Source organism: Podarcis pityusensis, assembly GCF_964106645.2.
Source record: "Podarcis pityusensis genome assembly, chromosome: 2".
Taxonomy (NCBI): Eukaryota; Metazoa; Chordata; class Lepidosauria; order Squamata; family Lacertidae; genus Podarcis; species Podarcis pityusensis.
This window is the reverse complement of record NC_138029.1, coordinates 85,429,180-85,443,852: the sequence shown is the minus strand read 5'-3', so window position 1 is coordinate 85,443,852 and position 14,673 is coordinate 85,429,180. Positions and strand designations below refer to the sequence as shown.

Sequence of the window (14,673 nt, the reverse complement as noted above, 5' to 3'; positions counted from 1 at the left end):
TAACGAGATAGAAACGCATTTTATTTTTTACAACCATTATTTAAATAAAAGCAATGAATGTTTTTCCAGAGAGCCTGGCTTCTGCTAAACTGTGCTCAAATAGTGAGCTTTAGTAAGATTTGCACCTGCTTATTCAAAACTTAAGACCACAAACATCACAGCATGTGCTTTGTCCCTTTTAGAAGATCAATTTTTAGCAGGTGTTGTTCAACACAGCAGAGTACCAGAGCAGCTCAATGGTACTAAAAAGAGGTTACAAAATAATCCTTTGATATGCCAAGAACACTGCTAGCCAGAAACTAAACCAAAAGAAGTATCTCTTATTGTTGAAACAGGCAACCTTGCTTAAAACATGAAAACATGAAAACATGTACAATTCCGACTATGAGTAAGTCTGATGTCAGAAAAATAGGCCCAAACTCTCATTCCTTCTACAATGCCAGTGTACTGAATTTTTGCTATTCATTTTCTCATCACAAATTTGGGCAGTTATAATTAAAACAGTAGCTACAGACATACCACCACAGCAGTTTCCCACTAATACAGCTCATACTTACAAAGTATGTGAAGGAGACACCCCACGCCACATAAGATGAACATAAGATATTTATAATGCTTTAAGAACAGTTATTTTTATTTTTGCAACAGGAGATCTTAGTTGTAACGGTGGTCTGTTCTCGCCAAAGAATCCAATAAGTGTACTGGATGGACACCAGGACAAGAAACATGCCTTACAGAATCTTTGTTTCTCTCCTAGGAGGAGAAATATATTAAGTGTCTCACATATTTGAAGTACAATTGCTCTCCCAAGGTTGGCAGGGGAATAGCAACACTGTATATAAAATGCACACCCCAGTTTGTACTACAGACAAGAAAAAGTGTTAAATGTCAAGGCCCACATAGTCAGAATATTTGCAATCCCACTCCACAAATTCAAATCAGTAGAAACTGCCAAATGTGTTTTAAGAATAAAGTGCAAGTAACAATAAGTCACTGAATTTTGGGATGCTTTGCAGAAGGTTCTCCATCTTCCTTCTTGAGCCACTGGTGTATTAAGCTTGAACTGGTCTTTTTAGGTGGTGTGGTTTGGATAAACTGGCTGGACCATCTTGGTAAGCCGTCGCAATCATCTTCTTTCTTGGGAGATTTGTTTTTTAACCAGTTCATCATTATTTTGCTACTTGCACTGACTTTGGTATCCTAGGAGACAGAGAACAAGGACCATTAGAAAAGTATACCACTATCATGAACTAAAGGTTGATTAGGAATGATGAGAGTAGTTTAGAGAATCTACCTATTACCATCATGGTTTTTGGAGCACCCCTTAAAAGCACTGTGATACTACTTTAAACAATCTGCTTCCCATAAAGGATTTTGGTAGCTGTAGTCTGTTAAGGGTGCTGAGAGCTGTTATTTGATCCCTATTTCTCCTCCCTGAGCCATACCCAGAGTGTTTTAACAATCAATTCCTCTTCCTAGGCAACTCTGAGAATTGTAGCTCTGTGAGGGGAAGAACTCTCAGCATCCTTATCAAACTATTGTTTCCATAATTCTTCAAGGGTAGCCAAGACTGTTGAAAGTGGTATCATAGTGTGGTGCGACACCCTGTTAGCTTGTATTTATTTTTCATTCAGCTCTGTCATGGCCAATGGCTAGTACAGTGGTGCCCCGCAAGACGAATGCCTCGCAAGACGGAAAACCCGCTAGACGAAAGGGTTTTCCGTTTTGGAGGTGCTTCGCAAAACGAATTTCCTATGTGCTTGCTTCGCAAGACGAAAATGTCTTGCGAGTTCCTGCGGGGTTCCCCCCCCCCCCTTTCCCCAAGCCGCTAAACCGCTTATCAGCTGATGGCTAAGCCGCTTATCAGCTGATCTTTAAGCCGCTTAACAGCTGATGCTAAGCCGCTTATCAGCTGATCTTTAAGCCGCTTAACAGCTGATGCTAAGCCGCTTATCAGCTGATCTTTAAGCCGCTTAACAGCTGATGCTAAGCCGCTTATCAGCTGATCTTTAAGCCGCTTAACAGCTGATGCTAAGCCGCTTATCAGCTGATCTTTAAGCCGCTTAACAACTGATACTAAGCCGCTTATCAGCTAATACTGTAGCGCTAAGCGCTAAACCTCTAATGGGCTTGCTTCGCAAGACGAAAAAATCCGCAAGACGAAGAGACTCGCGGAACGGATTCTTTTCGTCTTGCGAGGCACCACTGTACAATAAAGTGATTTGGATTGGATTGGTATCATGGTGCTTTAAGTGTATGGTGTGAATGTAGCCCTAGTTGAAGTTAAATATGATGTGAGAATAATAACCCTACCTATTTTCCCAAACCTTAAAATCCCAAATCTTACCTTCTTGATCTCCATTTCAATGGGTACAATGCATTCTGGTGTATTATTTCTGGAATTGTTCACTATGGTTGAGACTGGGTGGAAAGCAAGGTTTTCTGTGGGTTGGATAAGCTTAACAGCTTCTTGTGTGGGTACTTCTGCAAAATCCAGCCATTTTCTGATTGCCTCATCCCCATCCAAGACAGCTGGCATTCTAAACAAGTTAAACAGTACAGATCTCAGTGAACAGAATAACCCAAATTAGTATACAGCATGTTATGGTTGGGGGGGGGGGGGACACACCACAGTTGAAGCATCAATAAGAATCAGATTCCTAATATTAGATGGAGATAAAGGAAGGAAAATTCAGCAACTAAGATCTGCATGAATTTGCAGCACAATCATTCAAAAGAGGCCCTATTTTTCAAGGGGTCTGAATGACGAAGCCAGGTAACCGTTTTGGAATAATTCAAATGACAACCACAAAATATAGTATAAACATAATTCTTTATGAGCCAAAACTCAGAACAAGTAACTTCTACTCAGATCCTTTTCTCTAAGAGGACAAAGGAGGGGGTTTTTTGGGGGGGGGTATTTCTCTGACCTTCCTTTAAAAGTTATACATTATATAGAGAGAGAGGTGTGATTATTTTTTATATATAATATAAAAATCATATGCTACACTAGTTGGTACACCGAAGTGATGGGAATTGAGACTTAAGCAGCCTTATTCTCAACTAGTTCCACTGTACAATATGATTTTCACCAAACACTTATTGAGCTATTCTCCCTTGCCTGTGATGGATGGAACTTAGATCTTTTGAAGCATTTACTGTGATGATGGTATAGCTGTACAATGTTTCTCCTCCATCAAGGGGCTCCCAACAATCAAAAATACCAGCCATGGTGAGTAACTTTCTGTCCTTTGAATCTTCATCCTCACCTTCCATATCTGGTTTGCTGAGCTGCAAAATTAAGGAATCGTGTTTTAAAAAAACATAAATATTTCAAATGCACAACCCCTTCCGGAGAAGGTTGAATTCACCTCCCTGGATAGATGAACCACCCATCAACAATACTACCATCTTCTCAGGATTAAGTTTCAATTTGTTAGCCCTCATTGGGACCATCAGCCTCATAAGGACTATCACTGCCTCCAGGCAGCAATTCAACACGTCCATGATTTCACTCTCATTTGATGTAAAAAAGACACTAGTGTTGAGCATAAGTTGTGTGTTTACAATAGCCCAGCAGGACCCCACAGCATAGGTGCCATTTTGCTGCTCAGAAGTTCTAGAACTGGCATTTCAGCTACAAGCAGAACCACGGAAACCGGGGGCAGCAAGCCCTGTTTCGCTATTTGAGGCAAAGCAGGAAGTGCCATGCCACCTGTCCCTGCGCCACACATCTTCAGTGCCTCTACCACTGAAGAAACTGTGCCAGTAGCTGTGCCAGCATCTGTGCCAATTTATGGCAAGATGAAATCTCACAAGATCTTGTGGGAAATCAGTGCTGATGCTGGGGCTGCTTTTCCACCAGCGATAGAGGCAGGTCATGCATCAGCTCGGGGGTTTCTGCTGCCCGAGGTGGCTGCTTCGCATCACTTAATGAGTGGGCTGACCCTGACAGAAACACTGTGCCCCCACTCAGAAGACGAATCAAGAATAATAGTATGGTCCACAGTACTGAAAGCTGCTGAGATATACAGAAGAATCTCAGTGGGCATGTCCTTCTCCCAGTGAATGTTATCCAAAATTGTTTCTGCGCCAAAACCATTCATGAAACCAAATCAAAATTGATCCACAGGGTCTTTTTCATCCCATATTGTCGGGAGTTGCATTGCAACACTTCATAAGCATCTTTGCAAATGGCTAATAGTTACTGCAGTTATTGGAGTCCAAGAAGGGTTCCTTTAAGAATGGCATCACAACTACCTCCTTCAAGGCAGACGGGACTCTTTATAACAAGCAATTTTATTACTTTCTAGACCCAGATTATCCCTCTCCTACTAGATGTAATAAGCTAAGGCCACAAGCTGAGAAAACACTGATAGGCTGCTTTTCTCCAAGTCCTCAGACTTCAATATGTGAAATTGATTCCTTAACCCAAGACTAGATGGTGCTCTGGACACATCAATAGACTGAACTGCTGAATCAGTAGAATCTAGGCTGAGGCAGATATGAGAAACATCATCCTTAACAAGTGCTTAACAAACATGTCACTAAAATCGCCCAGTGGGCCAAGCTGGAATAGACACTAAGCCACTCAGAAAAGCTCTTTTAGATAGGACCCCAAGGATTCAAAGGTGCAGAGAAGTATTTCCTACGCTCAACCAGAGTAAGCTCAATAACGGGAGTACATTCAGTGACATTTCCCTAGAGACTTCTGCCACTTGTGTTCTAGTCAGCTCCCAACGTGCTTTGATCTAGTTAGAAATGTCCATTGCTCTAGCTATGTCACCAGAGCAGAGTAGCCAGTGTGGTGCCCTCCATATTTTACTAAATTATAATTCCCATCAGCCCTGACCACTGGCAATGCTGGCGTTGATAGGAGTTGGAGTCCAAAAACATCTGCAGGACACCTCATTTGCTACCCCTGTACTAGAGGATAAAGTGGTCGCAACAGCATGGAGCCTGCTCATCCACTGAAGCTGGTACACTAGCTGCACCCCTTTGGAATAAAACAAACTTTCTGCACTTATCCATGCCCTGGTAACCTTTTACTACAGTATCATGTTGTACATGCAGCTGTGTTTGAAGACTCTCAGGACTGCTTTTCGTTCACAACAAAGCAGCCTGGCTACTAACTGGGAACCAGGAATTGTAATCACTACTCATTAGTTCTTAAAGAGATCCACTGGATTCTGGTCTATTTCTGCACACAATTCAAACTGATGGTGCTTACCTTTAAACCCTTGCATAGCTTGGGACCTGGCTACTTAAGTACACATTTCCCACCTCAACCTGCCAGTATCTTCTCAGAGGTCTTCTTCTGGTTCCCTTCATGATCTGTAGTGAGTTGTGTGGCTATAGGGGCAGATCTTGGGGTTTCAGATTTCAGCAGCACCCTGTGCGATGCCAAAATTCAGTGCCTCCCCCCTTCCATTCTACATCAAAGTTGCGGCAACCCTGAGACTCCATGCCCAGTGCAAATGAATTGGTCACACGCCTAAATCTGCCTCTGGGTGGCTATGGGAGAGGGGTATTCTCACGTTAGGGAGGTTTGCCTTTTTTGTTTATTTTTAGGTGCAAGGCAAATACCCATTTCTCCCTATGGGTTTAACCTGTGATGTATTCTGCACTTTGCTGCAATTGCTTTTAGCATTCTATTGTACTCTTTTAGTAACTAAAAGAATTCAGTTATTTTAAACTGTCCTGGGAATTTTGAATTGAACGGCAATGCAAAAATACTTTAAATATTGTAAATTGCTTCAGGATGCCTCATGGGAAGAGATTCAGAAATGAAATTAAAAAATTACATGTATAAAAGATGAACAATTCCGACATACTGTTATGCTGAACTTTCAGCATGGCCAAAGGAGAACAGAAATGTATGACCTTCAGCAACAGCTACCCTCAGGTGGCCTTGCTTCATGGGGAAAGGCAGTCTGACCAAAATAATAAAGCCAAAACCTTCTGAAGCAAGTTAAGAGTTCCAGGGAAACTAAATGAAAATGAAAGAGCCAATGAGCACTTCAGCATTAAATATGAACGTATTGCTGTTGTACCTTTTTATCCTCGGTCTGGGGGAAATAAATGAAATAGGGTTGCTTCTGTCCATTTTGTTGTTGCCATTCGTAGTAGCCATCAGCCAGCACAACACAGCGTTTGCCTTTTAACAGAGGCCCCTTTTCAGACAGAGAGAGAGAGAGAGAGAGAGAGAGAGAGAGAGAGAGATGTAGGGAAGGGGGAGCAAGTTTTATTACTGGTAATTCATGCAAATAGCAACGTCAAATAGTTAAAAACAAACATTTGGGATGGGACAACTTTAATAGTATCACATAGGATTCTAAAGAAATGATCTTCAGAGCAAATGTGAATTCACATGGAGCTGTTGACAAAATTGACAGACTCATTTGTTTTCACTACAATCCTTGGAAGGAAACAGAAATTTAATTACTACATCTACACTTATTGACCCAATGACATTCCTAACACAACAGGGATTCTAAAATGGTGGTGATTGGCAACAGTCCTACAATTGTGCTAGTTCCTGGTGCAGCTCAGGTGCTTTTTGGGGATACTATTGCAACGGTTTCTACATATACAGAGTGTGAGGAACAATTCCCCTATCCCCTATCATTCTGCTCCTTAATGAATGTTTGTGAGCTTTCCACTTACAAGTCATGTTTAAGAATCCTTACCATCCCTTTAGAGTGCTTATTTGTATTTTTCTCTACTCTGGTTCTAGCTGTTACACCTTTCTAATTAACTCGCGTTATCAGCCTAACAGATGCTTTTACTGATCTCAGAGATGTATCCTAAAGTGGCCTTCCTTACACAAGCCTCTGCTCATCCCTGCCAGAAATGTAGATGAGAGTTTAGGCCACTTTCCCACAAGGTCTTATGAGTCTTATTTGTGCCTCTACATGAAGATTTGAGGACAAATCTTATTTTTAGGATCGAATGTAATACATTTCTAAAGTTGAATTTTTATGAAAACAAAGCCACCTATTAAAAGAGGAACACACACCTGTAACATAGAAAAAGGTAGGAGAGCAACAGGGAGGAATCCCCAAGGTTTGCCATGCTCCTGTTCCGAGAAGTAGTCAGAGAAATTAGGATGGAAGAGCTGACAGGAATCACACTATCGGAGCATCACACAAAATTCTCACAAAAAGTTGGGAGCATGTGCAGTTGCAGCAAGGCTATGTCACTGGAGGAAAAGAAAGGGTCCAGTGCACTTTGCTCAGTTCTGCTCTTAAGAGCCCAGACTGTGACAGCAACATAGTAAGAGGCAGTTCAGTGTTGTGTTTTGGAACGGAAGAATTTGGCAACAAAGCTAGCTGATCTGCATTCAAAGGCTCTCAAAAGGAGCTGTGAAGCAGGTGGAGAAACTGGGGAGAAAGAGTCTTGCTGCCAACAAGCACCATACCACCTCGCATTCTGTTGTTGTTAATTAAATTTGTATTTGCATGGTGCAAATTCTCCAATTTCTCAGGAGTCTGATGCACCAACCGTTCATATGAAAGCTTTTCTATTCCTAGCACCAATGCGACTCACACTTCCTGAGTGCTAAGGCACTTTCACTGGTGAAATCATTTCACATAAGACAGCCTTGCAACGCCTCTCTAGCAAATGATTTCTTCCTGGGATGGGTCAATACCATGATCAATTTCAGAGAACTGAAAAAAGGTTCAAGCCTGCATCCCGAATCCAACATTAATGAACAAGTGTTTGAGAATGCTACTTAATGACCAGAGAAAGACACCCATCTACGTGCTAAAAGGCACTGTCTGGCATGCTCTGAGAGAAGCTTATCCATGACCTATTCCAACTTCTACATAATACTGAGTCAAGGGGTTTAGCTATTTTAGGGCATTTACTGTGCTCAGAAATAAAAAGGAAGTGTTGAAGTATGGAATGTGTTTATAGGCTGGAAAATGAGAGATTTACAAAGTCAGAGGAACAATGAGGTTTCCCCTCCTAAACATCGACTAAACTGCTGTGTGATGGCAACATGCCCTTGAGGGGGCTCTTCCACAGTTAGATGATGACTTGTGCTGCTGGAGGAAAAGACTCCCAGGTGTTAAGGTTGGCAGAAGGGGCTCTCTTGATAGTTCCACCATCCTTCAAAAGTGCAGGAAAAGGTGGTCAGAAGTGGGCCTCTCTCTGTTGTGGAACTCACAGAGGTGTGTCTAGCATTTTTATCATGTAGCTTTTACTATATGCTGAATACATACCTCTTTACTCTAGACTTTGATAGTGAGGATATTTGGTTTTGAGGACCCACCATTTTGTTTAATCTATACTGAGCTGTTTTTGTTTGGAATTGTTTACCTGTTTTTATAGTGGTATGATTATATTGTTACCTGCCTTGGGACATTTTGGTGAAAGGTGGGTAAGAAATCTGACAGAATGAATGAATAAATGAGTTACAGAGAAACAAGGAGGGTTAACTTTCCAATGTGATCTCTCATTTCCTCAGTCGAATGCATGTTACTTCTTCATGACCCTTTGCTTCCCCCCCAATAGAGACTGTCCATTTGTGTGCATGAAGTTGGTGGGATGCAAATGGAAAGAGGTGACAGTATCCAGAGCAAACCGTTTTTCCAGTGAGTTTTCATAGACTTCCACTTCTGCTATTGTATTTCCCAAAGCCTCCCATACCAGCAACATTACTTATGTTCTTCTCTAATCGAACCTGCACAGATACCAAACAGCCAGTTATCTTGAAGCTGCTCTGTCAAGCACAGCATGTGAAAGCTATCACCTGCTGGGCTCTTCCCTTTCAGGAAAATCATGATGCTGTGTTCACAGCATGCAGTTCAGGATTGTTTACATTTGGTGCGGCAAGGCAACTGTTATGAATACCTCTAGGAAAAAGCTTCACTTTTTGTGTATAGCTCAAAAGACATACCGAAAATAGCATGGCCAGGAGGAGACAGACTTTCAAAAAAAAGAAGAAGTTTATTTTCAAATGGAAGGCTACACAAAAACTAACCTTGTAGGAAAGTTTCTCCATCATGGTATCACTCCGACAATTTGCAGTGTTATACTGCATTTTAGATGGGTCAGCTTCCTTAAACCAGGCTGGAACCAGCCCCCAACGCATAGCTACAAGGACACGTTCAGAAGAGTTGGCATCCTTTAATAAAGTGGAAACAGGAAGAAATATTGAGAAGCATCCAAAAACACAGAAAGAAGATTTCAGAGTAATCAGTGTGTACAGTGTGAACACAGAAAACAGCAAAATTCCTGCTGAAAAATCATGTTGGAATGCAGAAAATGGTTGATAAATTCACCTTTCCAAACTGGAGGGATTTTTACCTTTCTAAAATGGGCTGGGTGCACAGCCCCAGGTGTTCAGATTTGGAAAACGTGTGTGGAGCGCCTGTTTGCACAAGCAGCTCTTTGTCCAGTTAGAGATGCAAACTTCTATACACTTATGCCTCCTAGGTAGATTGGGGTGAAAGGGTGTACTAGATTTCTACATTGTCTCTCATTATATAAGCAAAGTGATTCTAATCAAGTCGGTTACTGACAAAAATACCAAGTTTTATATTTAAAAAGAAGGCAGCAAGTTAATTATCACTTTAACAGCTCTGGGATTCATTGCTCTAATTCTGTGTTGTGATGAGACCCTACTATATGACTACAATAGTTACAGAAGGAACCAACAAAATGCAAGGGTAAATTAGACATGAGTTATAGCCAGGCAAGCCACGTTAAAAAATACAATTTGAAAACAGGCAAGTAGAACACATCGTGGGATTTAATTTTTAGTAAACGTGTGTAGGATTGTGCTGTCAGAATTTGAAATCTGCTATTTTACCCTCTTCACAATGTACCTTCCGGTTTTTATGAGTCATTTCTTTCATTTTTCTCAGTTGAAACAATTGAAACAGACCAACGGGTTTCATTTCTCTGTTTGCCAGTTTCTATTCAAATTCAGTTTCGGTGTTATCCCGAGGGCAACTTTTAAAATGGTTTCAATGAAAACAAATACCAAAATAGTCTTACTGGTCTGAGATTTTAAAGCATGCATACACATGTAAACATCAGAAAATACAGCACAAGCTCTAATTCAATATTGAATCAATATGTATGATAACTTTTCCTTAATGGTAAATACCACTGAAACTAGTTTGTTAAGGAATACAGTGTAGCAAATGTTTATTGACATCCGTGGTAGAAGAGCAGTGTACTGAGGACTCCAGACACCCATTCACTCCTCCAACTTGCTGACCTCCCTGCTGTTTTGAAATCCACCTGACACTCCTGCATATACACCCTCTTCTTCTGCCTAGACAAGGCAATGATGTTGTGCTCCTCTGGCCAACAAGGGCAAGATACCTTTGGTATGTGCATTTGAGAAAGAACTAATAAACCACAAGCACTTAGGGCAGCTTCCTGTCTAGGCAGGAAAATGAAAGAGGAAATGGATTGCAAATTTTTGGTTTGAAAAGGTGACAGGGCGGGGGCTTCAGGTTTGTGCATTTATACTATTTTGAGACACAGATTATTTTAAAATTCACTTTTTTCCTTTTTTACTCTTGTACTGTGAGTGAAATCGTGTCAGAACAAGTGCTTATCTTCCAAGATTTGAGAACTCAGCTTTATTGCAAATCAGAAAATATAATTAACCACCAATCCAATATTGTATTTGTCTGTTTGCTGGAGCAGGAATTTGTTTTTTAAACAGAACCACCACACACAATTATAGCATCCTGTGGAAACAAGGTAGTGCAGAGAAGCCTGCTTAGACTGTAATGCTACATTACAGATAAATAATCATCTCTGGCTGATGGAAGGGTTTCTATCTCTCACTTCCCAACATACATTTCTCCTATCACTCTCAGTTAGACTAGCAACTCAATCCTCCATATGAAGGCCTATGCAGATTGAGTTAAATGAAATGTAAGCTTTGCAATTATTAGTAATTTCTCAGTATACAGAATTGTTATTTAATGATTGTATTACAGTGGTACCTCGGGTTACATATGCTTCAGGTTACATACGCTTCAGGTTACAGACTCCGCTAACCCAGAAATAGTGCTTCAGGTTAAGAACTTTGCTTCAGGATGAGAACAGAAATCGTGTTCCGGTGGCGCGGCAGCAGCGGGAGGCCCCATTAGCTAAAGTGGTGCTTCAGGTTAAGAACAATTACAGGTTAAGTACGGACCTCCAGAACGAATTATGTACATAACCTGAGGTACCACTGTACATATAAAGATGAATGTAAGCATATTTATTAAACTTTTAAATCTAACTTTTATTTGAAAAAAATAGGGTGATGCAGAAGGAAAAGAAAATGAGAGCCAGTGTGGTGTAGTGGTTAAGAGCGGTAGTCTCGTAATCTGGGGAACCGGGTTCGCATCTCCACTCCTCCACATGCAGCTGCTGGGTGACCTTGGGCCAGTCACACTTCCTTGAAGTCTCTCAGGCCCACTCACCTCACAGAGTGTTTGTTGTGGGGGAGGAAGGGAAAGGAGAATGTTAGCCGCTTTGAGACTCCTGAAGGGGAGTGAAAGGCGGGATATCAAATCCAAACTCTTCTTCTTCTTCTTCTTCTTCTTCTTCTTATTTATGTATTGCAAAAGACCTGTGTGATGCCATCACAATGCCTGGATACAAAGACTTCAGTCTTGGCTCCTTTACTAGGGCTGCTATCAACACTAGTCAAGAGCTTATGAAGATGAAATGGCATGACGGGGGTCAGCTGGATCTAGTGCTACTGAGAACATCCAGCTCAACACACTGTTGGATAGTGGGAAATTTCTATAGGGGGCTGCTGCAGTTAACATCTCATATGAATCCAACACCTTCACACCATTTCCCCACTGATATACCAAAACTGTATTTTGCTGAAAGATGGTTTGGTAGTCTTGGAAACACGGAAACATTCCCTCAGCAATACTGGAAACACAGTGAACATTAAATATTATTGCAACCATGCCTCATTGCTGGAGTCATTGACGAAGGCAACATTGACCATAATGCCCTAAATCAGGGATGGGAAAACCTGTGGCTCTCTATACATTGTTGAATGAAAATTCCCAGGATTCCTGACCACTGGCCATGCTACTTGGGTCTGATGGGAGTTGGAGTCCAGCAACACAAGTTCCACATCTGTGTCTTAAATAAAGATGGATTGGACAAAATTTGGCCTCACGTATAAAGCAAAGAGTGACAAATGTCTTACTCTGAAAGACTGCTTCTTCAGAAGCTCTCTATTCTAGATGATTAGACTTACAGAATATAACAGATGTCTCTAATTTTGGAACACAAATGCTCCACTGAGCAGACAGTCACAGTTCCCCTTATTTGTGAAATTTTGATCTCGCAAAGCTAACATAAAGCACCTATACATGTAAAAGTAGCTGAACAGAAAGTTACGCTAAGCACAAATCTAATATTTGGGGGGTTCACCTTTTCAAAGTGTTGTCGGGAGAGAAGCACAGGGCTATTAGACTGTGGGCTCTTATTGTAGGATGGACTATATTTGTCAGCATTTTTCCATTCTGGACACCTTCTCTTTCCTTGATTATCACGGTATTCACAGGCACGGCGGATACGATCTGCTCCCAGTACAACAGCTGTTCGCCCACACATTCTTCAGTGGCCTGCAAAAAGCTGATGTACTCAGACCAAAGGCCTATGAATCTGGCTGACACCCCTGCAATCTCCAATGTCTCAGTTCTAGAAATGCAAACACAGAGAAGTAAATCCTAGTATTCCATGTGCCCATGATGTGCACCTTTCATAGAATCCCAAGCCTTTCTGGAGAGATCATTCCAGGATGGGTTGAGAGGTGGGGATCTTTTAGTGTGGGCAGCCCACAGTGTCCAGGCTTGTGCCCCAGTGAGGCCACTTCGGTGCTGCTAATGCAGCAAAAACAATATTGGGAGGCAGCAAGTTACAAGCTACCTGTCTCTGCAGCTGCAGCAGGTGCTGTGATTCTCCAATGGTTTGATCTCACCACCAGAGGCACAGTCCATTGTTTCTCAAGATAGACAGATGCCAACAACCCAACTTCATACATCCCTCTGGTCTAAGAACTGCCAATTTGTTCCAACTCTCTGCTGGTTGTTCTTTAAGAAGTTAGCAGTCAATAAGGATACTTGTTTTCTGGTATCATGGTTGCTAAGCTTACTCAGGAGCCTTTGGTGAGGGACTCTGGCAAAAGCTTTTTGAAAGTACACAATATCTACTGGTTCACCCTTATCCATATGTCTGCTGACACTCTAAAACAATTCTAAAAGGTTAGTGAGACACAGGACTTAACATTTGCAAAAACTATGCAGATTTTTCTTCAGCAAGATTTCTTCTTCTATATGTTGGATAATTCTATTTTAAATTTTCCTTTACACTCATTCACACAGAAGCTAACCTGCCTACAGTTTCCGAGATTCCCCTACATCCCTCTTTGTTTTTTAAAAAAGCTGCTACATTAGCCACTTTCTAGTTCTCAGGTACTAACGCCCAAAGTAGAAACAAGCCACATACTTTTGTCAGAAGATTAGCAATTTCACATTCGAGTTAAGAGCTTATTGGAGCGTGTGTGTTAAATTTTAATTTGCCAGTAAGACCTAGAGCTTCACAGCTCACTATCAGTATACGCTTCCTTCCTGAAAAAGTTCAGATGTGGGTACCTGCCCTATCTCTGCTGCAGAAAAGACCCCCCAAAAAACCCTTAATCCAGCTCTTCTGCGACACCTCTAGCCCACGTTTAACTTCCTTGTGGCAAATAACAGCTTTCCTGCATTATTTTTTTTAAAAAAGACTGAAATTTGAGCCAGTAAAAAGTCATCATCAGAACGGGCAACTTGACAAAGACGCATTATTACAGAGGGGAAAACTATCCCTCCCCACGAATCTCCGCTCTTGGTTTAAGAAGGAAAAAGTAGCAGCTCTGAAACAACGGAGGGTGGGGAAGGGAGAGAGAGGGCACCTTCCTTACCTGAGGGATGTCTTTAAGGGTTGAAAAAGGCGGCGACCACCTTTGCCGAGGGAAAGAAGCGCGGACTGTGTTGCCCTGAGGAGGGCAACCTTCGGCCCGGGGCGGCGTCCAGTGTGTGGACTCGCACGTCGGAATCCGCAGCGCTCTTCGCCTCAGCGAGGGTGTTTCTGCGCGCGCTCCGCTCTCGCGTGACGGGGTGGGAAAGGGAAAGAGGCGGAGGGAGAGCTCTCCCTCTCGGGGCGGCTCGCGGGGTTTTCGCGCCTTCCTCGGCGGCGTCGCAGCTCCGGCTCCGGGCCTGGTGGTGACGTCAGCAGCCCGGCCCGGTGGTTCCACCCCGTCGCCGCGCCCCGGCGGGCCTTTCAAAGCGCCGCCTCGGAAATGGGCCGTTGCGCTACGCCGAGCGAGGAAGGGGCGCGCGAGGGCGGGGGAAGGATTCGGGGCCCCTCGGGATCTGGCCTCCTTACATAGGTGCAGCACTAGGCACACTTAGGGTTTCTACAACTCGGCCCTTTTCAAGGGAATGCCAAGAAAGGCCCACTTTTAAATAAAATTGTTGTTGTTGTTACATTATTATTATTATTAATTATACCCTACCTATCTGGCTGGGTTTCCCCAGCCACCCTGGGCGGCTTCCAACACATATAAAACATTAATAATAATAATAATAATAATGGCAATTATTAATCTCCCTGGGCTCCTGCAGGAGAAAGAGGAGGATAGAGATG

General features: G+C 42.3%; 1 protein-coding gene across 2 annotated transcripts; it reads right to left on the bottom strand.

Moving 5' to 3' along the window:
• HMCES (5-hydroxymethylcytosine binding, ES cell specific) lies at positions 1–14,293 on the bottom strand. 2 transcript variants are annotated; one of them, XM_080996581.1, is made up of 7 exons: positions 13,949–14,293; positions 12,418–12,687; positions 8,990–9,133; positions 6,054–6,173; positions 3,122–3,291; positions 2,348–2,540; positions 1–1,200 (listed from the first exon to the last, which is right to left on the bottom strand). In XM_080996581.1, exons 2-7 carry the CDS (start codon positions 12,598–12,600, stop codon positions 991–993), a joined length of 1,020 nt encoding a protein of 339 aa, XP_080852707.1. In that variant the 5' UTR covers positions 12,601–12,687; positions 13,949–14,293; the 3' UTR covers positions 1–990. The 2 variants fall into 2 exon arrangements, with proteins under 2 accessions (XP_080852707.1, XP_080852706.1); XM_080996580.1 differs by having other exon boundaries at positions 12,418–12,611; positions 13,949–14,291.
• Between the last annotated feature and the right edge of the window lie 380 nt (positions 14,294–14,673).

Bases quoted from the DNA above. Each gene is read 5' to 3' on its own strand.
- HMCES (XM_080996581.1), bottom strand. From the start codon at position 12,600: ATGTGTGGGCGAACAGCTGTTGTACTGGGAGCAGATCGTATCCGCCGT. The intron at 6,174-8,989 runs GTTAGTTTTTGT...CTGTCTGAAAAG, and splicing joins TGGAGAAACTTTCCTACAAG to GGGCCTCTGTTAAAAGGCAA. The intron at 1,201-2,347 runs GTAAGATTTGGG...TCTGTCTCCTAG, and splicing joins TTGAAATGGAGATCAAGAAG to GATACCAAAGTCAGTGCAAG.